This window comes from Mobula hypostoma, chromosome 5 (genome assembly GCF_963921235.1).
Source record: "Mobula hypostoma chromosome 5, sMobHyp1.1, whole genome shotgun sequence".
In the NCBI taxonomy this organism is placed as follows: domain Eukaryota; kingdom Metazoa; phylum Chordata; class Chondrichthyes; order Myliobatiformes; family Myliobatidae; genus Mobula; species Mobula hypostoma.
Genome location: NC_086101.1, coordinates 83,451,394 through 83,477,809, shown reverse-complemented (window position 1 = coordinate 83,477,809; position 26,416 = coordinate 83,451,394). Strand labels below are relative to the sequence as shown.

The window sequence follows — 26,416 nt, the reverse complement described above, 5'->3', positions numbered from 1 at the left end:
ACCGCTGCTACTGTGTGGTAACCGGAATCTGCGGAGCAGAGGGCCCCGAATCCTCGGCTTTGCTTGTTTCAGCAGCCGGGGTTAGGTCGTAGGCGCTCGGGGGGCTGGTCGGAGGCTCAAAGTTTTCAGTCGGACAGACTCAGTGTCGGCTGTGGTCAGCTGCTTCCAAGGCATCGGCAAGTTGACGGTGCCTGAAGGTTTATGGCAGGGAGTTTCTCCCTTTTGCCGCCTGCTATCGGGGACTCGGGGACTTTGAGACATTTGACCGTACCCATGGTTTTTTCTTCATCAAATTATGGTATTGTTTTGCACTGCTGTAACTATATGTTATAATTATGTGGTTCTGTCAGTGTTAGTATTTGGTTTGTCCTGTTTTCTGTGATATCACTCATGTATGCATTTCTAAATGGCAATAAAAGAGGACTGAGTGTTCTCATAATCTAAAATAATATGGGGTGATGAAGTTGATATGATGCACAAGGAATTTGAATACTTCTTCCTGACGTTCCAAATGCTAAACATCTCCTGAAGGTTTTGGGCTCATCTTAAAGCACCTTTTCTGGAGCATGGTTCATGTGCAAAACAAGTATACAGTGTAATTGGATCCATAACCTTAAATTGCAAGATTAATAGCTGTTTTGCATAATGCTCTTCAACAAAAAATGAAAAATATACAGTAGCTCATCATAGTTAATGGTTTATGATTGTTTTTAGGAGAAGAGTGCTTTGACAGGGTAAAACTGGGGTGGCCATGGGGATAAGATGTAAATTAAGTTACCTTGCCCATGAAAACAATTAGGGAATGAGAACCTAGACAAAAGAATGTTGGAGCTGCAAATTGCGGAGTAAGAAGATGCGCCAAGACCAGACTGGCAATGTCCTCGACTCCGGGGAGAAAAGGGAGGATAATAAAAGAGGGATAAAATAAAAAGCTGAACCGAAAATCACAGATGGACACTGATGCCACCAGAAATCAAGTTACCTGAAATTGTAGTAAATTTTTAAGTCCAGAAGGCTGAAAAGTGTCCAGATGGAAGATAAGGTGCTGTTCCGTCTGTTGGGCTTCGCTGTTACAGTGCAGGGGAGACCACAGACTGACAGGTTGGTGTGTGAATAGAATGGAGAATCACAGTGGCAGGCAACTAAAGCTCATGGTCATCCCTGTGAGCTGTCTGCAGGAGATCCACAAAGCAATCAGTCAACCTATGTTTGGTTTATCTATTGTAGAGAAGACCACATTGTGACTACACTCTCTTCTGAGAATTTGAAGCCTTTGTTATGAGGCACACTGGGAATCCACGTCAGCAAATATCGACTGAATCAAAATGTGCTGTTAACTAATAATATTACGGTAAGTACAGCACTGAAAAACCTGAGTGATGTTGAACAGAATATTGAAACTACATTTGTCATTTAGTAATATGTTTGAATGCTGATGGATCTGAAATTATTGATGACCTTCACTCAACGGAAGTTTTGAATTAAGTGTAGCTTGTTCTCATTTGGGTGATTCAGTGGCAATGCTAGGCTGGTAATAGAAGTTATATTTTTAATCATTAAACATCATGCAGATGAAAGAACTTGCAGAAAAATACAAGGGGGAGGAAATACGTCCTATAACAAAAAGCCCATCTGAAAATTCTGACTATTGGAAGCAAGGATACAACAAAATAATGCAACACTGGCAGTAAGACACCAATAACATGATAGGTTTCTATTTGAAACTTGTAGCAGGAAATTTATTTCTAACATCTTTGAGCATATTTTTATACAGAGTTACGTGATTGAAAACTGACTTTCTCCATAACAAAGCCGATCAACTATCATTTCTGGGCTGCCTTTTCGCCCCAGAGACCCAACCAAACCTTTTCTGGTGTAATTCCCCATCAATCTCATATTGGGATGATAGCCATCCATGCTTCTTTTCGGCCATATTTTTACCAATGCATGCAGAGTCATGTAAGGGGAGTCCTTTTGTTACCACTGATGCCTCTGGCTTCTCCCCAACATGTCCCCACCCACATCCATCAAGATTTCCTCCCCACATCACAAATGAGTTTACAGAATGATGACCAATCAGCTTATTGATATGTATATAAAAGCCAAACATTTGGAGGACACACCACAGTTAACAGCACACTCATGTCGTCTCCTCCTATGGTAAATTGCCAAGATCGGAGAACAACTCAATTCAAACTTCCATCAATCTCATCTCCAATCCTATGTGGCTTAGGCTATCAGTTTTACTGACACATTCCCTACCTGATCCCTGACCCCTAATCGCCCTGATCCTCTGTAGCTACCAAGAAATCTTAGTTCTATAAAATGCCAAGATCCATTTGTAGTATTTTACATTTAACCAATCTATTGACCCAGTGGGGTTAAGCCAACCTAAGTGGTAATGCTTGTATAAATTATGATCTTTGCAAGAGCTTATCGGTATGTGAAACATAACTGATATTTTTGCTGGAATGAAAATTTTCAGCGAACTGAACAGTAAAACATGAATACTTTAGATAAATATGACATGTAGATCAGGGTAATGCATGTACATATTTTGCTTGGATGAGAAACTCTGCACAATTGTTTTGAACAACAACATTTTAAAAATTAGCCTCCAACCTGATGGTGTGAACATCATTTTCTCTAAAATCTAGTAAATACTCCTCCCTCCCCCTGCCCTTCTTTTTCCATTCTTTATTCTGGTTATCCTCTCACCCCTTCTCTCCCCTCCTCTTTCCATGGTCTACTCTCTCTCCCATTAGATGTCTTCTTCCTCTACCTTTATCCCCACCTACCTACTCCCAGTTTCTTACTTCATTCCCCCCCTCCCCCAAATCCCCAAATCGATCCACCTTTCCCCTCACTGGTCTTACCTATCAGCTTATACTCCTTCCCCTTTACATCACCCCCCCCCCAACTTACCATCTTATTCTAGCTTTGGACTCCTCCTTTCCAGCCCTGATGACAGGTCTCAGCCCAAAACATCGATTCTATTTTTTTGTTTTTATTGTGATACAGTGCCTCCCAGCAATCCCGACTTAATCCTAGCCTAATCACAGTACGAGTTACAATGACCAATTAACCTACCAACTGGTGTGTCTTTGGACTGTGGGAAGAAACCGGAGCACCCAGAGAAAAGCTCGCACGCTCACCGGGGGAAACATACTAACTCCTTGCAGGCAGCAGCAGGAATTGAACCAGGATCGCTGGTACTGTAATGTGATGTGTTAACCACTATGCTACCGTGCTGCCTCCCCACCAATAGTTTAACCCACTCTACAGAAACTTGCTGAGTTCCTCCAGCATTTTGTGTGTGTTGCCCAAGACTTCCAAGGTCCGCAGAATCTCTTGTGTTTATATTTCTTTATAAATCTTTTCTCATTTGCACATGGTCAATACAGAATAAATGAAATTCAGAGCTCAGCAATGGGGGTTTTGCCTGTATCTGATAAAAAAAGAAATCCCAATAGAGCAAGAGAAGCTCTTGGGAAATCCCACACCATTATTTTTAATTTTCATAGCAGCTTCTCCCGGATCACTTTACAATGGTTACATATTGCGCAGCGGACCACAGACAACTCAGGAGAAATGCATAAGCAGCTAGGAATGCCATTAGTAATGTTAATGTTTAGTTAATGAAATTTAGTAATATTTAAATATGCACTTCTATTGACAGTCATACTGTAAAAGATGGAACATCTCTCAATATATTTTACACAACAGACCATGGGGACACAGCATGTTCTGCAAAAAAACAATTTAGTATGTTTGATTTGGCATTTGGTCTGTTGAATAGGTGACCAACAAGTTCCTTCATAAACTCAATGATTAGACAGCAAGAAGGGAATGGGGTAGCTTCACCGTGAGTGGTCATGCACTAACCTAACGGGGACTGAGGCAAATTTGGAAGCACATATTTTATCTAATGTACGAATGCAGAAAATGCCACATCTATACCCCATGCAACTGCTACTGCAACAATTCAAAAATATGTCTCACTGCCTTCTTCCCAAGTATAAATTGTAATGGGCGATGCCTGCATTCAAAACCATCAATGTTTATCTCTTTAAATGAAGATAAAAACACCCTGCACATTCAAGAAGTTATCTTTTGCTACGACGGTTTGTCTTCACAATGTGGTTGGAACCAGAATCCAACCAAGATATAGACACCTAGAAATCTTTTCATGTGGTGCTATATAGAGAAATTTACGCAAACCCTTGATCAAACTCACCGCATGGTTCTCACCAAATGCTGGGACTATACACTGAATGGCCACTTTAATAGGTACACCTGAATCACTTGGCAACAACTCATTGCATAAAAGCATGCAGACATGGTCAAGAGGCTCAGCTATCATTCAGACCAAACAGCAGAATAGGGAAGAAATGTGAAACAAATCAATCTGATCGTGGAATAATTATTGGTGCCAGACAAGGTGGCTTGGGAATCTCAGAAACTGCTGATCTCATGGGATTTTCACACACAACAGTCTCCCTATGTTTACAGAGAAGGGTGCAATAAACCAAAGCGTCCGGTGAGTGGTAGTTCTGTGGCCAAAAATGCCTTATTATTGAGAGAGGTCAGAGGAGAATGGCGAGACTAGTTCAGACAGAAAGGAAGGCAACACTAACTCAAATGAACATATGTTACAACAGTGTTGTACAGAAGAGCATCTCTGAATGCACAACCCATCTAACATTGACGGCAGTAGGCTACAGCAGAAGACAACCATGAACATACACTCAGAGGTCACTTAATTAGGTATAGGAGGGAAATAAGCCTACATATTAGATGCTTTATCATAGAGCAATCCCGAAAGGCAAGTAATAGAATATTTTTTTAGACTCTTAAAATATGTCTTGGTTGCCAGTCAGCACAAATTCAGAATAAGCAGTTTTTCTCTTGGATATTTCTATTCCAAGCCATACAGAGACATCTTACCAGCTCATTTTCTGTGTTTAGCTCAGCAAGTGGTGCTTGGCCTCTTCCAATTTAGTGCTACAATGTGGGATTACAAACTTGCAGTGAAATTTAGGACAGTAAAATAATGGACACATGAATGGTCCCATTACTAGGGACTTTACATCAAGCAAGTGTAGCTGGACAGTTTTGAGCATTTTTACCATGATATAACAGAGAAAAAAAAATTAGATTTATTTTTGTTATTCTAACAGTTAATGTATGTACAGGTGCAAGGTACCGTCCCAACTGTTCAACAGACGACACCATTGCCACCACCCTCCACCTGGCCCTAACCCACCTGGACAAAAAAAAAAGACACGTACGTTCAAATGCTGCTCGTAGACTTCGGTTCAGCATTCAACACAATCATTCCTCAGAAACTGATTGGAAAGCTGAGCCTACTGGGCCTGAACACCTCCCTCTGCAACTGGATCCTAGACTTCCTGACTGGCAGACCTCAGTCCGGATTGGAAGCAGCATCTCCAACACCATCACACTGAGCACGGGGGCCCCCCAGGGCTGTGTGCTCAGTCTACTGCTGTTCACTCTGCTGACCCACAACTGTGCAGCAATACACAGCTCGAATCACACCATCAAGTTCACCGGTGACACGACCATGGTGGGTCTCATCAGCAAGAACGATGAGTCAGCATACAGAGAGGAGGTGCAGCAGCTAACGGACTGGTGCAGAACCAACAACCTGTCTCTGAATGTGAACAGAACAAAAGAGTTGGCTGTTGACTTCAGGAGGACATGGAGCGACCACTCTCCGCTGAACATCGACGACTCCTCCATAGAGATCGTTAACAGCACTAAATTTCTTGGTGTTTACCTGGAGGAGAATCTCACCTGGTCCCTCAACACCAGCTCCATAGCAAAGAAAGCCCAGCAGCGTCTCCACTTTCTGCGAAGGCTGAGAAAAGTCCATCTCCCACCCCCCTTCCTCACCACATTCTACAGAGGTTGTATTGAGAGCATCCTGAGCAGCTGCTTCACTGCCTGGCTCGGAAGTTGCACCATCTCGGATCGCAAGACCCTGCAGCGGATAGTGAGGTCAGTTGAGAAGATCATTGGGATCTCTCTTCCCACCATTACAGACATTTACACCACACGCTGCATCCGTAACGCAAACAGCATTATGAAAGACCCCACACACCCCTCATACAAACTCTTCTCCCTCCTATCATCTGGCAAAAGGCACCGAAGCATTCAGGCTCTCACAACCAGACTATGTAACAGTCTCTTCCCCCAAGCCATCAGACTCCTCAATACCCAGTGCCTGGACTGACACCAACCTACTGCCCCCTACTATGCCTCTTATCTTGTTTATTATTTATTGTAATGCCTGCACTGTTTTGTGCACTTTATGCAGTTCTGGGTAGGTCTGTAGTCTAGTGTAGTTTTTGTGTTGTTTTACATAGTTCAGTGTAGTTTTTGCATTGTTTCATGTAGCACCATGGTCCTGAAAAACGTTGTCTCGTTTTTACTGTGTACTTGTACCAGCAGTTATAGTCGAAATGACAATAAAAAGTGACTTGACTTGACTTGAAGGAAATTTCTATTTTTATCACCTATTAGACTGAATCTGCGGATATAATTTCACAGTTTAAGTTTAATTGTCATTCAGCCATACACATGCACACAGCTAAATGAAACATTACTCCAGCTTCAAGATTGCTTATTGTCATTCATCAGCACACAAGTGCAAACGAGAATGAAATGATTGTTACTTCAGATCCGATACAAATTTTAAAAATCAATGAGCATAAAGAACTCAAAAATGCAATAACTATAGATAATGTACATAAGATTAGCTTGTACACATAGACTGACTGTATGTAGATAAATGACACAAGGTACAGGAGCATCTGTACATGAGGTGACTGACAGGAAATGATAACAGAGGTGGTGGGGAGTGTGACTGGGTCAGTCAATGGGTGGAGCTGTAAATCAGCAAGACAGCTTGAGAGAAGTAATTGTTTTTGAATTTAGTGAATGCTGCATAGCCTCTTCCCTGCTGGGAGTGGGATAAACAGTCCATAAACAGGGTAGGTGGAATCCTTCATAATATTACAGGCCTTTTCCATCAACTTTCTGTATACATGTCACTGATAGTGGGTACGCTAGCCCTGGTGACGCGATGGGCATTTTTAACAACCTGCTGTAGAGCCCTCCTATCTGCTGCAGTGCAGTCACAATGATGCAGTGTGCTAGGATCTACCATGCATCTGGAGAAGATTGTGAGCGTTAACATGCATAATCCTGCTCTCTTCAGCCTTCTCAGAAAGTAAAGCTGTTGGTGAGCTTCCTTGACTGTGGAGGATGTGTACTAGGACCATGAGAAGTTGTGCAAGATGTGAACTCCCAGGAGTCAGAAACTGGCCGCAGTTTCCACTGCTGTGCTGCCCACGTGCGAAAGGGTGTGACTGCTGCCAGCTCTCCTGAAGTTGATATCCATTCTCCTTTGTTTTGCTGACACTGAGGCACCAGGTCTCACACTCCTCTACCTTCTCTCCACATCTCAAATAAAGAGCCAGTCAATATAGATTAGATAACACTGGATATTGTCCTAGAGCATCAAAATGTATCTAAATTGGGAGGGAATTATTTTCTGTCTATTTATTGATCGATTGAGATGCAGCGCAGAACAAGCCATTTGAGCGCACCACCCAAAAACCCCCACCCCACCGATTTAACGCTAGCCTAATCATGGGAAATTTACAATGATCATTCATCTCACTAACAGAAAAAAAACATTGAAGTACCTTTGATTTAATATTCTATAAAACAGAGGAAATGGCAATTAATGGCAACTGGAGAAATATAAATAGCAAAAGTAATCGCCTCTTGTGAGGACAGTATTTGCTTTTAAGAATCTTTGGTTGATAAACACAGTATAAATAAATCTGTAATGAAGGGTGTGTAAAAACATGTCCATAATTACATTCAGGGACGTTTTTCGAGGCTGTCCCTCAGAATCAAGGATGGCTTTCTTCCACTCTGGTTTTGAGAGTTCTGAGGTTTCTCTCAAAGCCAAGGTGGGAACAGGAGACTCTACCATAGTGGGAGCAGGTCAGTAAGTCGGCTGTCATTATGTAGGGACTCCGTGGGCTCAGGTGCTTGGTTTTGTGCTTCTCAATATCATCCAGAATATCCCTTCTCTGCTTTCAACATTCATGCAACAGAAATTCCCAAGGATCAGTGGGACTATCCTATTTTCAGCAAGGAGGCTTTTAGCACAACCGTGAACCTTTTCCTCTGTCCACTTGGTAACCAGACTTCAGAACAATGTGTTCACTTGAAGAGTGTAAAGTCAGGCAAGCAAGCAACATGGTCTGCCGAATGCATATAATTGAGTTAAATTAGGGCCTTAATGTGCAGGGTGTTGGCCTGAGCGATCACTGACATTAGTTCATACCCTGCTAATGAACTTGGAGAATTTTGTAGACGCAGCTGAGGCAATACCTTTCCAATGGCTGTTATAGTCAGTCCGGGTCTTAGAAACTGCTGTCCAATGAACCATGAATTGTGCCCAAGTTCTTTTTCTTCAAATGCCCCTTTCCTGAACTGACCAAAGACCCTGCAAGCGTAGTGAAGGTGAAAATTAATTTCTCAAACATGAGAAAATCTGCAGTGGCTGGAAATCCAAAGCAACACATTCAAAATGCTAAAGACCTTATGAAGGACTTGGCCCGAAACGTCGACTGTTTACTCTTTTCCATAGATGCTGCCTGACCTACTGAGTTCCTCCAGCATTTTGTGTGTGTTGCAATGAATGTCTGCCTTCTTTAACAGGTGAGGAATGGTTACTACAGAAGGTTCTTGCTGCCTCAGGGAAAGTCATCATCAGACTGCTCCTCAGTTGCTTCTTTGTAGTGATGAAAGTGCTGGTCCCTAAGCTTAATGTGGATTTCATTGATCTAGAAGCACAACAGATGTTATCTTCTCTGCTCTACATCTCCATGATAAAAGCAGACAACACCACCGACCACTGCACCTGGCCTTTATTGACCAGGAGGGACTGTGGAGCGCTCTCTTCAATTTAGATGCTCACAATATTAGTCTCCATCTTTTGTTTGCTGCAAACTATAATGGCTCTGTGATGTTCAGCTACAATGTGCCAGAATAGGTACAATATTTATCAGTTTCTATTATCATAAATTTTAACATGTTTATCACTGTGGTCCATCAATACAATGTAAATACAAAGAGACAATTTTCTTCCTTGGAATCTTTACAAAGATTACTTTCACTTAACATGCAATGAGCAAAATTAAATACTTTAAACAGGAATCCTTCGTTCAAAGATAATGTAATAATACAATCACACACACAAGTTATGCATTTATAAATACAAACATAACTTATAAATAAATATGCATGGCAATGATTTATAAATATTACATGTGTAAAAAGTTAATGCTGCATGAAGAACATCCAGAGACAGATCTTTAAAAGGCTGCTTCAATTGCTTTGTTTTAGAATATCAAGCCAATCAAATGTGCACACAGCTGATATTCAGTCTCATCATTTTAATTACCGGTTTGTTCAAAACACTGGATAAATTTACACCTGTATCAATACTTACCTACACGTTCATGCTTCAGTAGTGCATTAACGCAACCTACTACTTACACGTGAAACTGCTGCCACAACAATATCCTGTAGGTGCTGAATACATTAAATCACTGGAACAAAACTAAGCAGTCTACTCTATATTAATGGCAAGCAACTGGCACAGTCAATACACTGCACATTGAACATATGTTCATTTCAATCCCGTGAACAAAAACATATGAAACAGAAGAAGCATCCGATCTACCTCTGCACCATTTCCATTCACAATCCCCAAATCTCTTGATTGTTTAAAGTCTAGAAATCTATTGAACTCTGCTTTGAATGAGTTCAATGACTGGGTCATCACTGCTCACCATGGCAGAGACTTCTAGAGAATTATCACCACTGAGTGAAGCACATTTTCCTCAGTTGTGTGCTAAAGAGCCTAGTCCTTATTCTGAGATCTTCCAAATTCCTCAGCCAGGGAAACATCTTCCAAGCATATCGAGTCCTGGAAAATGCTTCAATGTTTATATCCTTTACCCTCTAGAGAATATAGGCCTAAACTACTAAAACTCCCCTTTTTCATCCAACGGCCTTTCCTAGAACTAATCTAGTGAATCATTGTTGTATTCTCTGTATGGCAAGAACATTATTTCTTTGGTAAGAAGACCAAATCTCTGAAAAATGATCCATTGAAACCCTGATAGGAGTTTATAATGTTATGAGGGGTAGAGATTGAGTAGACAATTGATACATATTCCCAGAGTCAAAAGTACATACTCTCTGGTGTGAGACATTAAGGTGAGAGAGGCAAATTCAAAAGAGATACTCAAGACTTTTTTTTAAAAACAAAGATTGATGGGCGTCTATCAAAAACACGAGAAAGTCTGCAGATGCTGGAAATCCAAAGCAACACACACAATACGCTGGTCAGGCAGCATCTATGGAAAATAATAAACAGTCGATGTTTTGGGCCAAGACCCTTCTTCAGGACTGAGAAGAAAGGGGGAAGATGACAGAATTTAAAAAAAGGTGGGGCAAGGGGAAGAGGCTAGCTGAAAGGTGATAGGTGAAGCCAGGTGAGTGGGAAAGGTCAAGGGCTGGAGAAGAAAGAATCTGATAGGAGAGGAGAGCGGACCATAGGAGAAAGGAGAGGAGGGGGGGACCCGGGGGAAGTTATAGACTGGTGAAAAGAAGTAAAAGACCAAAGTGGGGAATAGAGGGAGGGGTGGAATTTGTTTGCCAATATTCATGCCATCAGGTTGGAGGCTACCCAGACGGAATAGAAGGTGTTGCTCCTCCACCATGAAAGTGGCCTTATTTTGGTACAAGAGTAGGCCATGGATCATCACACTGGATGGGAATCAGAATTAAAATGGTTGGCCACTGGGAAGTCCCACTTGTGGCAGAGGGGCTCGAGGAAGCGGTCCCCCAATTTACGACAGGTTTCACCAATGTAGAGGAGACTGCAATAGACAACCCCAGCAGATTCACAGGTGAAGTGTTGTCTCACCTGGACGGACTGTTTGGAACCCCAAATAGAGGTGAGGGAGGAGGTGTATGGGCAGATGTAGCACTTTAGCCACTTGTTAGTGTTAAGTGCCTGGAGGGAGTTTAGTGGGGAGGATCGAATTGATGGGCGTCTGGAATACAGTGTTAGTGATGATAGTAGAGGCACATATGATAGAGGTGTTTGAAAAGTTCTTTGACAAGTACATGAATATGCAAATAGTGAAGGGAATTGGACTTTCTATAGGGAGTAAGGATTAGTTTAGTTAGGGGTTTAATTGGTTTAGCACAGTATCATGGGCCAAAGGACCTATTCCTGAGCTGTACTGTTTGAAATTCTGTTCTAATATAATTGCAAGAATACCCTTTGCACTCTCAAGCACACATAAAGACAAGTAGGAATTGGCAATGTTTTTTTAAAACCTGTGATATATGCCAGAACAATTCTGAATGCTTTCATAGAATGGGATGTGATGCAAAGAAAACATTATTAGCATTCTTGTTAAATTTACACCGATAAACAACTAAAACCACCCAGTTAATTGTGAGCATGCACTATACTCTGCAAAGGCAGTATATACAAAAGCAGTATGTGCAGCATGCAGGTGTCAAAAAAATGGAACTTCCAGGCAGCTGACATTTTAATTCCCATTCTGACATGTCGATCCGTAGCCTCCTCTTGTGCCAAGGTGAGGCTACCCTCAGAGTGGAGGAACAACACTTTATATTCTGTCTGGCTACTTTCCAACCTGATAGCATGAATATCGATTTCTCCTTCTGGTAAACAAATCCTTCCTCCCACCTATCCCCACAATACTCCTTACTACTTTTTACCTGCCTATTATTTCCCCCTGGGTCCATCCCCTCCCTCCTTCCCTTTCCTATCAAAATTTTTCTTCTCCAGCCTTTGAACTTTCCCACCTACCTGGCTTCACCTATCACTTCCAGGTATCTTCTTTCCCCTCCACCAACACCTTTTAATTCAAGGCATTTCATCCGTCTCTTTCAGTCCTGAAGACGGGCCTCAGCCCAAAATCTCAATGTTTTATTCTTTTCCACGGATGCAGCCTGACCTGCTGAGATCCTCCAGCATTGTGTGTGTGTTGCTTTGGATTTCCAGCATCTGCAGATTTTTTTCGTGTTTGTCATAAAAATCATGATGTAGTTCTGGGAGCTCCATGTCATGTTCTTCTTGGTATGGCTTCGCACTTCAGTGAGGGAGTTATAATTAATCATGCTTTAAGAGGCATCATTGTATACCAAATTGGTCCTTAATGCAGGACTAATTTACTATACATCAAAAAACCACATATGATTACCAGACTTTGCTCCTTGATTTTGAACTGAATTCTGCGCAGACTTATTTCACGTATTGTTGTTACCCGATTATTAATGTAATGCTCAGCTATATTGGCTCGTATATATCTAGGGGAAATCCCGCCCGGCACCAGCCTGAACGCTTCCCGCTGGGTCGGTTGCCGCCTGAATCAATCCCAAACGTCAATCATCAGCCAACACACACAGTACGTTTTACCAGGTACACTTTATAGATATTACTAAGTCTATGAAATTAATATAAGTTCGATACAGAAAAGGAAGTAATGGGGAAAAAAAAGGCGCCAGACTTATCAAAGTCCAAGTTCTTCGTGCACAAGTTGGAGCTCAGAAATCCTTGGCGACCACCTGTCGACTCGTGGCTCGGGACCACCCGGACCCTGTCGACTCACGGCTCGGGACCACCCGGACCCCGTCGACTTGCGGCTCGGGACCACCCGGACCCCGACGACTCGCGGCTCGGGACCACCCGGACCCCGACGACTCGCGGCTCGGGACCACCCGGACCCCGTCGGCTCGCGGTTCGGGACCACCCGGACCCCGTCGACTCGCGGCTCGGAGCCTTCCCACACATCTGTCGTCCTCTCCGTCTCTCCTCCGACTCCCCGCCAAAGATCCCCGTTCCCAGTCATATGAGACAGCATTATCACTCCAAGAAATGATAACATGAACACCCATTGGCTAATAGCACCCTGCTGTCTGTATTAACCCAAGCAAATGTCTAGCGAGAGACTTCCTCAACATTTAACATAACTTAGAAGCCATTTTAATCCACATACGTAGCAATTTAAAAGATTAACATAACAAAGAAGCCATTTTAAATTTAACATACAAAGAGACCCCGTACATTAATAATCTTCCAGCGAGTATCATTATAATAAAAGACCCTAAAAAGTTAATTATAACACTTGCTTTTTTAAAAAAATGCTTATATACTTGTACAGAGAGGGAGAAAAGCAAGAATCTTTTGCAGTCATTTAAACACAATATTGGAGAATTTATTGTTGATTGGTGGTACTTGCAATTTTTTAGAAGAGTATTTATATGTACATTCAGTCAGATTTTATTAGGTGCACCTGCTTGTCAAATATCATGTGGCAGCAAGTCAATGCATAAAAGTATGCAGACATGGTCAAGAGGCTCTGCTGGTGTTCTGACCAAACATCAGAATAGAGAAGTGTGAACTAAGTGACTTGCCCATGAAATAATTGCTGGTGCCAGGTGGAGTGGTTTGAGAATCTCAGAAACTGCTGATCTCCTGGGATTTTCACATACAACAGTTTCTACAGTTTACAGAGAATGGTGTAAAAAACAAAAAAAAAAAATCCGACAAGCGGCCGTTCTGTGGGCAAAAGTGTCTCGTTAACAAGAGAGGTCAGGGAGAATGATCAGACTGATTTAAGCTGACAGGAAGGCAACAGTAACTCAGATAGGCTGCATAACTGTGTGGTATGGGGGTGGGGGGGCAAGGGTCCTGCACAGGATAGCAAGAAGCTACAGAAAGTTGTAAAATTAGTCAACACCATCATGGGTATAGCCTCCACAGTATCCAAAACATCTTCAAGGAGCAGTGCCTCAGAAAAGTGTCTCTTCTCATTGTTACCATGAGGAAAGATTCACTTTTAGCAATTCAGGAACAGTTCCTTCCCCTTCCCCTCTGCCATCCAAATTTGAAATAGGCATTGAACACATGACCACTACCTCCTTTCTTTTTGCACTTTTTTTCATTTAACTGTTTAATGTATATAGTAATTGATTACTTATTTATTTGATATTTAACATGTTTGCGTTGAACTGCTGCTGCTAAGTTTATGAACTTCACGACACATGTCGGTGATATTAAACCTGATTCGGATTCTGATAACCACGTGTTACAACAGTGGTGTGCAGAAGACCATTTGTGAACACACAACACGTTGAACATTTAAGTGGATGGGGTACAGCTACAGAATACTACACTGAGTTCCACGCCTGTACCTAATAAAGTGGCCACTGAGTGTACATTGGAGCACGAGTTCTTTTTCAGTAACATTTACATTTGTAAATAGTTTTAAATTAATCTGTAAATAACGTCAGTGTTCCAGTTACAAATATGGTCACTATCAAGTAGTAATTTGCAAGCTATCTTTGCAGAGGAAACCACGGAGCAAAAGAGATGATTGCTAAATTGTAATCTCCTTTAATAACCCACTTTTAAATCCAAATTAAACTTTTCATTAACACCACGTACACGTTGAAAGAGGAAGCCAGCAACCCTTGAGAGCTCACTAAATGATGAAAATGCATAAAAAAAGAACTTGACCACTTAACCAATGAACGGACTTTGAGGTTAAGTTGATTTATTGTAAACATTTAACCTTTAAGCTGCCAATGGGTCCAGAAAGATATTTATCATTTTATTTTCATTCTGAATCTTAGATTTCACCTCAGTATTAACAACTGGCTACAGATTCATGCCAGAATCCAACTTCTCAAGCAACCAAAGCCCAAAGTGTGACTTGATATTAGTGTACAGAATTAATGAAGTTCTGGGCTGCTCAAAAGAAAGGATGAGGAAATCAACAGAGTACTAGTTAAGAAGTAGTTTGATTGATCTCGTTCGTCTCAGACATTATAGTCGGGTACCTCTTGTTGCCTCCCAGAATGAAAAAAGGGCAACATCCAATACTGACTTCAGCAACTTCCTGCCAAACTAAGAACCACAAACTCCCTTCCCAGCTGCCTTATGAGAATACATTATCATTGTATCTTACCCCTATTTACTAGTACCCACTATTTCAAAGTAACTGTTAGGATTCTCTCCTCTAAAAAGATCTCCTCTGTTCTTTGAATAACAATGTTGAACTCCAGCCTTTTCCTATCCAAAACCCCTAAAAGTATACCATGCATACACTGACTATCTCCACAGTAAATCCATAACAATGCGTAAATATGACCAAAGTGTCTATTCTTCTTCCCACCCTTATAAAGATACCATTTCATTTTCTCTGTTTCTTTATCTCCATTACATCTGTTCCAAGAATGAAGCTTTCCTTTCCAGAGCATCAGAGATGTCCTTCTTCCTCAAAGAACAGGGCTTCCTTTCCTCCACTATTAATGCTGCCCTCACCTACATCTTCTCCACATCCCAGACATCCACGTTTATCCCATCTTCCCGCCATCTTAACAGTGATAGAGTTCATCTTGTCATTACCTACCACCCAATGAGCCTCCACATTTAACACATCATTCTCCACAACTTTCGCAATCTCCAAAGGGATTCTACCAACAAATTTATAGTTGCCTATCTCCCTACTCCACTCTTCACTTTCTGCAAGGACTGTTCCATCCGTGATTCCCTTGTCCACTCCCCACTAATCTACGTCCCGGCATTTATCCCTGAAAAGAACCAAAGTGCTGCACTTGCCCATTCACCTCCTCCTTCACTTCCATTCAGGGCTCCAAACAGATCTTCCAGGTGAACACTTCACCTGTGAATCTAATAGGGGTCATCTGTTGTATCCAGTGCTCCCAATGCTCTATATTGGTGAGTCCTGTTGTAAAATGGGGGGCCTCTTCGTCGAGCACCTCTACTCCATCTGCAAAAAACTTCCCAATTGCCAAACTTTTAAATTTCCATTCCCATTGCAACATATCAGCCCATGGCCTCATCTTGTGCCACTATGAGGCCACCCGCAGGGTGGAGGAGCAACACCTCATTTCAACTGTGTAGCCTCCAACCTGATGGCATGAATATCAATTTCTTTTCTAGTAAAATAACTCCTTTCCCCTCTTCTTCCACTCTGGCCTCCTACTTCTTCTCATCAGCTTATCACCTAGTGCCCTTCTTCCTTTCCTTTCTCCTATGGTCCACTGTCCTCTCCAGCCCTTTCCCATTCCCACCGCTCTGACTTCACCCATCACCTTCTAGCTATTCTTTCCCCTCCCACCACCTTTTCATTCTGGCATCTTCCCACTTCCTTTCCAGTCCTGAAAAAGGGCTTTGGCCCAAAACATCGATCGTTTATTTACACGAATACTAACTGACCTGCTGAGTTCCTCCAGCATTTTGTGTATGGTGCTTGGCAATACGATATTCTGTTCTTAAAAACATTTTTACCTACCTTGTTTGTCTTCTATGCAATTTTTGTCAATCAATCACACCATACTCCTATATCACCTCTCTGTTGTTTCACTCTTTTCCTCACCTATCCAACCATTGCCACAGCACTTCCAGCCAAGGCTTCCCTTCCCAAGCATGTGTTGTAGCTCAGGGGATTATACATCTTCCAGCTGTGCTGTCTGCCTCCCTCATTCTCCCTTGGCTCATTGGTTACACTATCTATGGGCAATGGTGAGCTCTGATCTCCCTTTATCCCTTGAATGTCTCATGGCAGTCAGACAGCTTATCATATATCTCGACTTGCAGGAATAGCAGTTTCCTGTGGCCATTTGGCCCATCAAATCTGCTCCACCATACTATCATGGCTGACTTATTATCCCCCTCAACCCCATTCTCCTGTCTTCTCTCCATAACCTTTGACACGAACCAATCAAGAAACTATCAACGACAGTTTTAAATCTAACCAATGACTTGGCATCCACAGCCATATGCCAATGAATTCCACAGATACACCACACTGACAAAAGAAATTACTCCTTATCTCTGTTCTAAAGGGACATCCTTGTATTTTGAGGCTATGCCCTCTGGTCTGAGACTCCCCTACTATAGGAAATATCCTCTCCATTTTTGCTCTATCCAGGCTTTTCAATATTTGATAGGCTTTAATGAGATCCCACTTCATCCTTCTAAACTCCAGCGAGTATAGCCCTGGAGCCATCCAATGCTCCTCATACATTAACCCTTCATTCCTGGGATCTTTCTCGTGAACCTCCTCTGGACCCTCTCCAATGCCAGCACATTTTTTCTTGAGGTAATAAACTGGATTAGACATTGGCTTTGTGGAAGAAGTCAGAGAGTGGTAGTCAATGATTGCCTCTCTGACTGGAGGCCTGTGACTAGTGGTGTGCCACAGGGATCGATACTGGGTCCCCTGTTGTTTGTCATCTTTATCAATGATCTGGATGATAATGTGGTTAACTGAATCAACAAATTTGTGGACGACACCAAGATTGGGACTGTAGTGCACAGTGAGTAAAGCTATCATGCCTCGCAGAGGGATCTGCATCAGCTGGAAAAAAAGGGCTGAAAAATGACAGATGGAATTTAATACAGTCAAGTGTGAAGTTTTGCACTTTGGTAGAACCAACAAGGGTAGGTCTCATACGGTGGACGGTAGGGTACTGAGGAGTGCGGTAGCAAAAGGCATTTGGGAATACAGGTACATAATTCATTGAAAATGGTGTCACACGTAGATAGGGTCATAAAGAAAGCTTTTGGCACATTGGCCTTTATAAATCAATGTAGTGAGTACAAAAGATAGGATGTTATGCTTAAGTTGTATAAGACATGGGTGAGGCCAAATTTGGAGTATTATGTGCAGTTTTGGTCACCTACCAACAGGAAAGATGTAAACATGGTTGAAAGAGTGTAGAGAAAATTTAGAAGGATGGTGCCAGGTCTGGAGGACCTGAGTTATAAGGAAAGATTTAATAAGTTAGGACTGTATTCTTTGGACATTAAAGATTAAGAGGAGATTTGCTGGAGGTATATAAAATTATGAGGGGTATAGATAGGGTAAAGGCAAGCAGGCTTTTTCCACTGAGGTTGGGAGGGACTACAACCAGAGGCCATGGCTTAAGAGTGAAAGGTGAAAAGTTTAAGGGAAGCATGAGGGGAAACTTCTTCACTCAGTGGGTCGTGAGATGTGGAATGAGCTGCTGGTAGAAGTGGTCCAGGCGAGCTTGGTTTCAACGTTTAAGAGAAGTTTGGATAGGTACATGGATAGTAGGGATATGAAGGGCTATGGTCCCATTGGAAGTAGGCAGTTTAAATGGATTTTGACATGGATGATGTGGGCTGAAAAACCTGTTTCTGTGCTGTACTTCTATATGACTCTACAAGGAATACAAAACTGTTCACCATATTCCATGTGTGGTCTGACCAATGCCTTATAAAGCCTCAGCAGAAGATCCTTGATTTTAGATTCTAGTCGTCTCAGGGAATACTGGGTCAAACAGTCTGCTGCACTCACAGAAACTCGAGGCTGCACCCTCTCCACAGCTATCATAAATGTTTGTGCTGCGGTCTCTGATATTCATAAGCACTAACAATAAGAATGTGTCAAAAAGTGTCAGCAGTCAAAAATTTAAAAATATATTCATACTCCACAAATCAATTTAAAATAGTGGAAATAATTCAAATAAATAATTATAAAGCTACTTTTTTTAAAATTTTCCTGACAACTAATGTTTTCTGTTCATTTAAATGAGCCTCTTGTGATAGCACAAAATTTAACCTGCTATGGACGCACTCAGTGTTTGGGAAGCCCTCAGAAGTTCTTGCTGATCCATTAGACACTTGAGGAGACCACCAGAGCATCATGGGGGTGGGGGGTGGGGCCGCCGAAAGCTATGGAAACCAGATCTTGATTGGTGATACTATGGTAAGTCTTAGCATTAGGACTGCTCTCAGAGTGAAAGACCTGGCTAGATACTGTAATTCTATCACAAGGACAATAGCAATAATAGCACCTTACACTTCTATTGTGTCTTTCACATAAAAAAGTCATTCCAGGTAGCAAAATCCCCTCCATGTTCACTTGCAAAACATATTGCTGTTCTTCCGTTACTGTTCAATCCCTAACTGGACTCCATAACTAGCTACATTGTTAGAGTACCATCACTGTGTGAATTACAACAGCTTAAGGGAACAGCTTACCATGTCAAGGGCAATAGATAATGGGGAGTAAATGCAAGCTTTGACAGTGATGTGCATACACAAGAAGTGATAAAGTAGTAACATTCTTCATTAAAACTGGGCAAAGAATGTAAGAATATTCTCAGTAGGTTCTCATCCCTGGTAAATAATACAAGACCCCAGCATGGTCAACGGACTCCCCAAGTAAGCAAATGCCGAAACAAACTTGATTGTAGAAATGTACTGCGTTAGAGAAAATATGCTAGAGGGTTTTGTTCCCATTTCTTTGCCACTCTTCCTCAATAATCTTACTGGCACACTGATGCTGTAAACTGTTCTTCACCTTATATTCAAAAGCCTTTTAAACGTGGGGGAAAAAAAACAAAGCTTTTAGACTATGATACTTAGTGGAAATGTTTTTTCTCTCCACTATCTTGACACCTCCTAAATTCTAGAGAATACAACCTACTCTTGTGTTATCTCTTCTCATAAATTAATCCCTGAGTTAGGGCACTATTCTGGTGAATTTTTGCAGCACTCTCGACAAAGCCAAGATATCCTTCTTAAAATATGATGTTTTATATGACCACACAGTTCTCCAGGTGTGGTCTAGCCTGGGATTAGTATAACCACAGCACAATTTTAACATTTTCCTCAAGAACATTGATAACGATGAAAAGAAATAAGGCTCCTCTCTTTCAAGACCACCTTTGCTTTCTTTATTTGATTTCAAAGTATCATCCAGATACTATAAACTGTCAAGAGGAAAATGAAACCAAGATTTCTTTGCTTCCAATGTGTAGGCCACCCTCAGGGTAGAGGAACAACATCTTATATCCGTCTGGCTACTCTCAAACCTGAGGGTAGAAATATCGATTTCCCCTTCTTGTAAATAAATCCCCCCCTTCCTTTATTCTCCACACTGACCTTTTACTTCTTTTCAGCTGCCTATTATTTACCCTTGGGTCCCCTCTTCCTTTCCTTTCTCCTATGGTCCATTTTCTTCTCCTGTCAGATTTTTTCTTCTCTGGCCCTTTACCTTTCCTGTCCACCTTCACATATCATCTTCCTTCTCAGTCCTGAAAAAGGGTCTTGGCCCAAAAAATTGACTGTCTATCCACTTCCAGGGATGCTGCCTGACCTGCCAAGTTCCTCCAGCATTTTGTGTGCGTAGTTGTATTGTTCTCTTTCCCTGTCGGTTTTCTCTCCCGTAGATACGAGATCATTGTTGGCTTACAGATCTAGCAGCTTCTCAAATATTATTTTACTTAAATCATCATACTTTAAGCCTAAAACATTGAGAGTTGGCTGAGTTCATGGGAACCCTATGTGCACAGTTTGAGTTCCACCACTGGAAAGCTGGATCTCTAGACAATTTTCCCCTTCTAGCCCAAGGACATAGGGAATAACAGTTGCCAAGAAATACAACCTCAGATTTGATTACTGGTTTGCCTTAAGTTTTCCTGGTATGTATGGTTTGATATTGCAGGAGGCAGTGCCCTTATCTACTATTCCTCTAGCTGAACCTCTGCCAATACCTACATACATTCCGTGACACAAAAGTTGTTACTTTTATACAACTAGCACTCAGTGTGTAAAAGGGAATGTCAGCCCACCCAATGAGCAGAGACAGCAGAAGCCACTGTCATCTCTGAGCAAAAACATATACCCAGATTATAGCATAAACTCAATTTTGGTCATTTTTGTTTTTAATTTTTAATAATCTTCAAAGTTGCTACTAAGGTCCAGGCCTGTATTATATGGGGGCAATAATTTAGCCAGTAAGATGCTCAATGCCTTTGAAGTCCAATATTAGAATTGTCAGAAGAACTTGTGTCATAACTGCTTCCTGAAGACAGCAGATGCACATGACACCTGAACTAACGCTCTGGTACACCTGTAAACCTGGCCCAAATCACATCCCATCTGGGTCATATACAATATAGGTTCATAATCTAAAATGATGGCTTAATTTTCATTTCAAACACATGTGCCTTACATTTTGAACATGATAACTTTTTCTTCTTGCAAGCAATTCTTCATGCAAATATTCGTCTCCAATTCAATTGTTTCAATGTCAAATCTCTTTTACACAGATATCAACAGCAAGAAAGCTAAATGAACTGATTAAAAAAAAAGCTCTCATGTTAGAAAGAAAACTCTCATTTTGACCGATGTCACCTTACAGAGGGAATGTTTCTGCAGGTGTAGATGAATGTCATTAGATAATAGAAAATATGCAAATGTACCACAATCTCAGTTTTGATATGTACAATCAAATGAATTCCATTACTGTACAGTAATGACTTAAGCAGCTTATAATTACTAAAACAAACTGGGCTAATAATACTTTACTGTTCACAGTGAGATAAATGAGCTCTTCTATACTGTTATCACAAATGCAGTTTAAATAGCATGCCATGCTCACGCATGGAATAAGAAAGCAAGCTGAAAGTGAGCCTACATTATAATCTTTAATGTATTGATGGTGACAAATGATAGACCATCAGAATGAGCATTTAATGTTTTTGTACCTATGAAGGAAAAATTGAATATTAATGTGGTCAATCATAATGTCATTTGTGAAACATAATATACTCACTTCGCGTTTTGGTGAAGTTGGTGTATATTTTTGTGGCGGGGGATCATTTTTTTTCGTGCATCCACTATTTAGTTCAGGTTTTCTATTAGCTATCAATCAGTGTCATAGTTGTGGCAGATCCCAAGTTCTTATTTGATTATAACATTACTGTGCTTTGGAAAACTAAAAATGAATGTTTCAGTGAGACAAAACAGATTAAAAGGTAGCAGAAATCTTTACCATTTATTTTAAGCAAAACAATTTGCAACTCAGCTTTTTGCTTCCCTGACTATAGATCCAATAGCAACACCAGTGAAAGTAATCATTATCTTAGCTTCACCGCTAACTGTGGAAGCCGTTGGGGAAAAAAAACTCACATTCCTGGTGACCTGCACTATTTAAAAAAGATTTGAGCTTTTTGTTTGATAATGTTAAACTTGGAGGGGGACGAATTATCAAAATTTTATTTGATTTTTATGTGTTTGGCTCAGTTAGTTGTCAGTCGCAAATAAATTTTCTCTTATGCCAACATCAGCTCCTACAAGCTTATCTGCTATTTTAGATTTCATATGACATACTGCAGAAATCAAGTAAAACATGAGAAAATATTCGGGGTTATGTATTATTGTGCGATGTGGTAAAACAACCCTTCAGAAAAAAAACTAAAAATAAATGGTTGCTCAACAAATACTTCTTTTTGAAAAAGGACTATAGACACTGTCAATCATCTACAAATATCTCTATGTATTTATTAAACTGTATTTGGGTGCCACAGTAGTGCACAATGCTATTACAGATCAGGGCGTCACAGAGTTCAGAGTTCAATTCTCGCGTCCTCTGTAAGGAGACTCTGTACATCTTCCCCGGGGAATGCGTAGATTTTCTGTGGGTGATCTGGTTTCCTCCCACAGTCCAAAGACGTACTGGGTCTGTAATTAGTGGCTGTACATTGTCACGTGATTAGGTTAAGGTTAAATCAGGGTTTGTGGGATTGGTGGGGTAGCGCGGCTCGAAGGGCTGGATAAATAAAAATAAACTTAGATTCAATAAGTTCTCAGTTTGGGCATTCGTGTGAATAAGTTAGAAAACCAAGAAAAATACTACAGTACTCATGTTAGCCCTTTAAAGACCTTGAAATATCAGATTGTTGCAGCTACTGACCTGGTAACATCAGGAAATCTGATTGGAAAATACAATACTTGGCACTTGGGTCTGATGAGCTTCTCAAGATCTTTGGGCCGATGATCGGGAATGAGCTTCATGAAAGAGCCAATGCCCGTTAGGAAGGATTCCATATTAAATGCAGAATTAAACACCACCACGTCAGCCACCAAGCTGAAAATTGAAAATTAAACCTTTATTTTTTTGGAAAGTAGAGATTTTAGAGCAAGATTTGTTTTTAACAGCTAGAATCCTGATCCAATTTGTTGTATGAAATACTATCTTGAAACACAGGTCAGATAATGAGAAGTCTTATTTTTCTTATTTGCATGCAAGTCACTCTTATTTAAATCACTCTGTGGTTTCCACAGCTACATACAAAGTTCTTTAACCTTTAAACAACACATGGCTGCTTTGAAGTTATAAGTGTTTCCCAGATGCTTTGTTCAGACCGTCTGCAATAAGCAATCCAGTTGTGGTTTGAAGGTATTTTCAATGCACTTTGACAGTGATCACATGGACTCTGAACTAGAACAAAGAGCTCTGCTCACAGTTCACTTGCATTATTTTACTGAGTCCAATAGTGTTAATGGAGAATCTGCCTACAGGGACAATGTACAGTACTGTGCAAAAGTTATTATATATATTATAACTTTTGCACAGTACTGTACATACACATATATACATATACACACACACAGATAGATAGATAGATAGATAGATAGATAGATAGATAGATAGATAGATAGATAGATAGATAGATAGATAGATAGATAGATAGATAGATAGAGCGATAGATAGAGCGATAGAGCTAGGGTGCCCAAGACTTTTGCACAGCAGTACAGGTTTCCCCCGCCATTCGAAGGTAGAGCGTTCCTATGAAACGGTTCGTAAGCCGAAATGTCGTAAAGCGAAGAAGCAATTACCATTTATTTATATGGGAAAATTTTGTGAGCATTCGCAGACCCAAAAATAACCTACCAAATCATGCCAAATAACACATAAAACCTAAAATAACAGTAACATATAGTAAAAGCAGGAATGATATGATAAATACACAGCCTATACAAAGTAGAAATACTTTTCCACAATCATTACTGAACTGTTCTCCGTAGTGAAAATCTTACACAAGCGCCGTTGGCAGAAAATCTAACGCAAACGCTGTTGGCAAGAACACTCTCTCCAGTAACCTTTAAGCTATGAAGCTGCCAAATCATACCAAATAACCTAAAAATACACAGCCGATATAAAGTAGAAATAATGTACGTACAGTGTAGTATCACTTACTGGAATTGGGAAGACAGCGCAGAGCACACTGATGATGGTGTGTTAGGCTGAGTCGTCGCAGGTTGTGATGGTGTAGTGGCCCCCACCCTCCAGGCTGCCGACCGATACATTGCCACGAGGCATGCAGGAATGCAGCTGGTAGGCACACAGCACATCTTTAAGAAAAAAGCCGAAATAAACAAGCTAATTAATTAGGTGCCGCCTGACACGTAATTGTCGGCCCAAATCAGTGCTGATTTCCAATTGCGTCGTCTCTGATCTGGGCTGACATTTTCGTGTGGGGCGGCACCTAATTAATTAGCATATTTATTTTGGCTTTTTTCTTAAAGATATGCTGTGTGTCTCCCGGCTACGGCTGCATTTTCCGCGAATCAGTATCTGTCCGCGACCTGGAGGTTGGGGTGGTGGGACACCGGGGTGTCATCTTGTCATCATCTGTTTCCATTAGAGCAGGCAGCTCATCTTCTATCTCTGCTCGCCTCGATATCGAAGGTCGAGGTTCGTCGTCTGCTGTGGCTGATGTGGAAGGCTTGCTTGACTGCTGAGCCTTGCGCATTTTTCTATCACAAAGTTCTTTGTAAGGACTCAAACCATGCTGCAAATATCTCCTAAACCTACGTACCCTTTCAAAATTAAAGTCGTACTTTATCATTACTCATTCGGTTTCGATTGTTATCCTTTTTTCTTCCAATTGCATCAGCTCTTCATCTGTCAGTTCTTGGTCATGGGATGCCAAAACCTCTTCAACATCATGTTCGTCAGCTTCCACAACCCAAACTCACTTTGTCCTTACTTCGTTCACCACGATCAAAACGCTTAATTATGTCCAGTTTTACGCTAAGTGTAACACTCTAACGAGCTATTTCAGGCTTTTCCGATACCTTAGAACTCATCTTGCAAACAGCTGCTCACAGGCTTGTGTTTAAGCAATGCCGGCGAAAATCCGGGGGAGCGCAGCTGCTTCAGGCGTGCGCTGCCTTTTATCGCGCGCTGCTTTTTTTCGTAACAGTGAAAACACCTTCCGAAAGCGAAAACAGGGTACTAATGTAGGTCTTTCGTAACAGTGAGGTTTCGTAAAGCGAACGTTCGAAAAATGGGGAACACCTGTATACAGTAGTAATTTTATGTATTGCACTGTACTGGGGTCAGAAAAGAAAAGAAAAATCATGACATAAGTGAGTAATGATAAATCTGATTCTGATACGGGTCTCTATTGTGCACTGAGAGTGGGATGGGGGTAAGGAGAGGTTGGGAAATGGGGAAGATTGAGGGGACGGAGTGGGAAACACCAGGGAAACATTCTGTAATGATCAGTAAAGCAATCGTACGGAATCAAATTACCTTGCCTGGTGTCTCAGAGTTGTGTGTGTCTGCACCTGCGCTACCCGTCCTTGGCATTCCTTCTCTGCCACCTGTCCTGAGGCACTCCACCCTCATCACTCCGAACATCCTTTGTTCCCATCAGATTTACAAACTCGCTCTCGACTCCACATTGACAAATACAGTACTGTGCAAAAGTCTTAGGCAGCCTAGCTATAAATATGTGCCCACAATATTTGTACAAAACTGTACAGACAGCTTAGTTTCTATGCATTAGGTCTGTTCCACATTACAAACTCCACACCATTATAAACACCCCCTCATTCATTTTCTTTCTGCATATTATGATACATAAATATCTGTGTCAACTGTTACTTGTCTTGATCTAGAACCTCAAAATATAATTAAAATGTTGTTTCTCCATTCATTTCTTTGGGTTTCTTTCCACAATGTACTCAATGCTACTTAGAGTCATTAACAAGTAAGACACTATTGTAGGTGGATCCAAATAGCAATATAACATAGTCTGTACTGATGAAGAGTAGCAATAGCTTATGTTTATTACAGACATCAAATTACTTTTGTTTGCTAAGTAAACCATTGAATGAAAGAACAAAATGACCACGTAAAAAGAGTAAGCTAGTAAAAGTCTTTAAGAGTCTTAAATAACTTGATAAAGTTGAAGAAGAATATACGTCAGCTTTTGAGTTAGTAATGTTATAAAACCAGTGAGCTTTACCATTATTATTCTGTGAAATTAAGTGTACTTTCGGAATTCCTGTGCTTGTGTGGTTTAATAGGGGTATCCCAAAGTCATTCTCCGGACCTCCAATTTGTCACCTTATAACAATAGATTCAGATGAAACCATCTCAACAAGAGTTGTGAGACAAAACAG

The 26,416-nt window shown here is 41.1% G+C and overlaps 1 protein-coding gene across 7 annotated transcripts in view; it reads right to left on the bottom strand.

Annotated features, from left to right (window-relative positions):
• gtdc1 (glycosyltransferase-like domain containing 1) overlaps window positions 1-26,416 on the bottom strand; it is a 369,108-nt gene that overhangs the window by 184,795 nt on the left and 157,897 nt on the right. For all 7 annotated transcript variants that reach the window (XM_063048614.1, XM_063048619.1, XM_063048618.1 and 4 more), the window contains one exon: window positions 22,914-23,087. In XM_063048614.1, coding sequence (XP_062904684.1) covers window positions 22,914-23,087 — 174 coding nt within the window. The remainder of the gene's footprint in view (window positions 1-22,913; window positions 23,088-26,416) is intronic.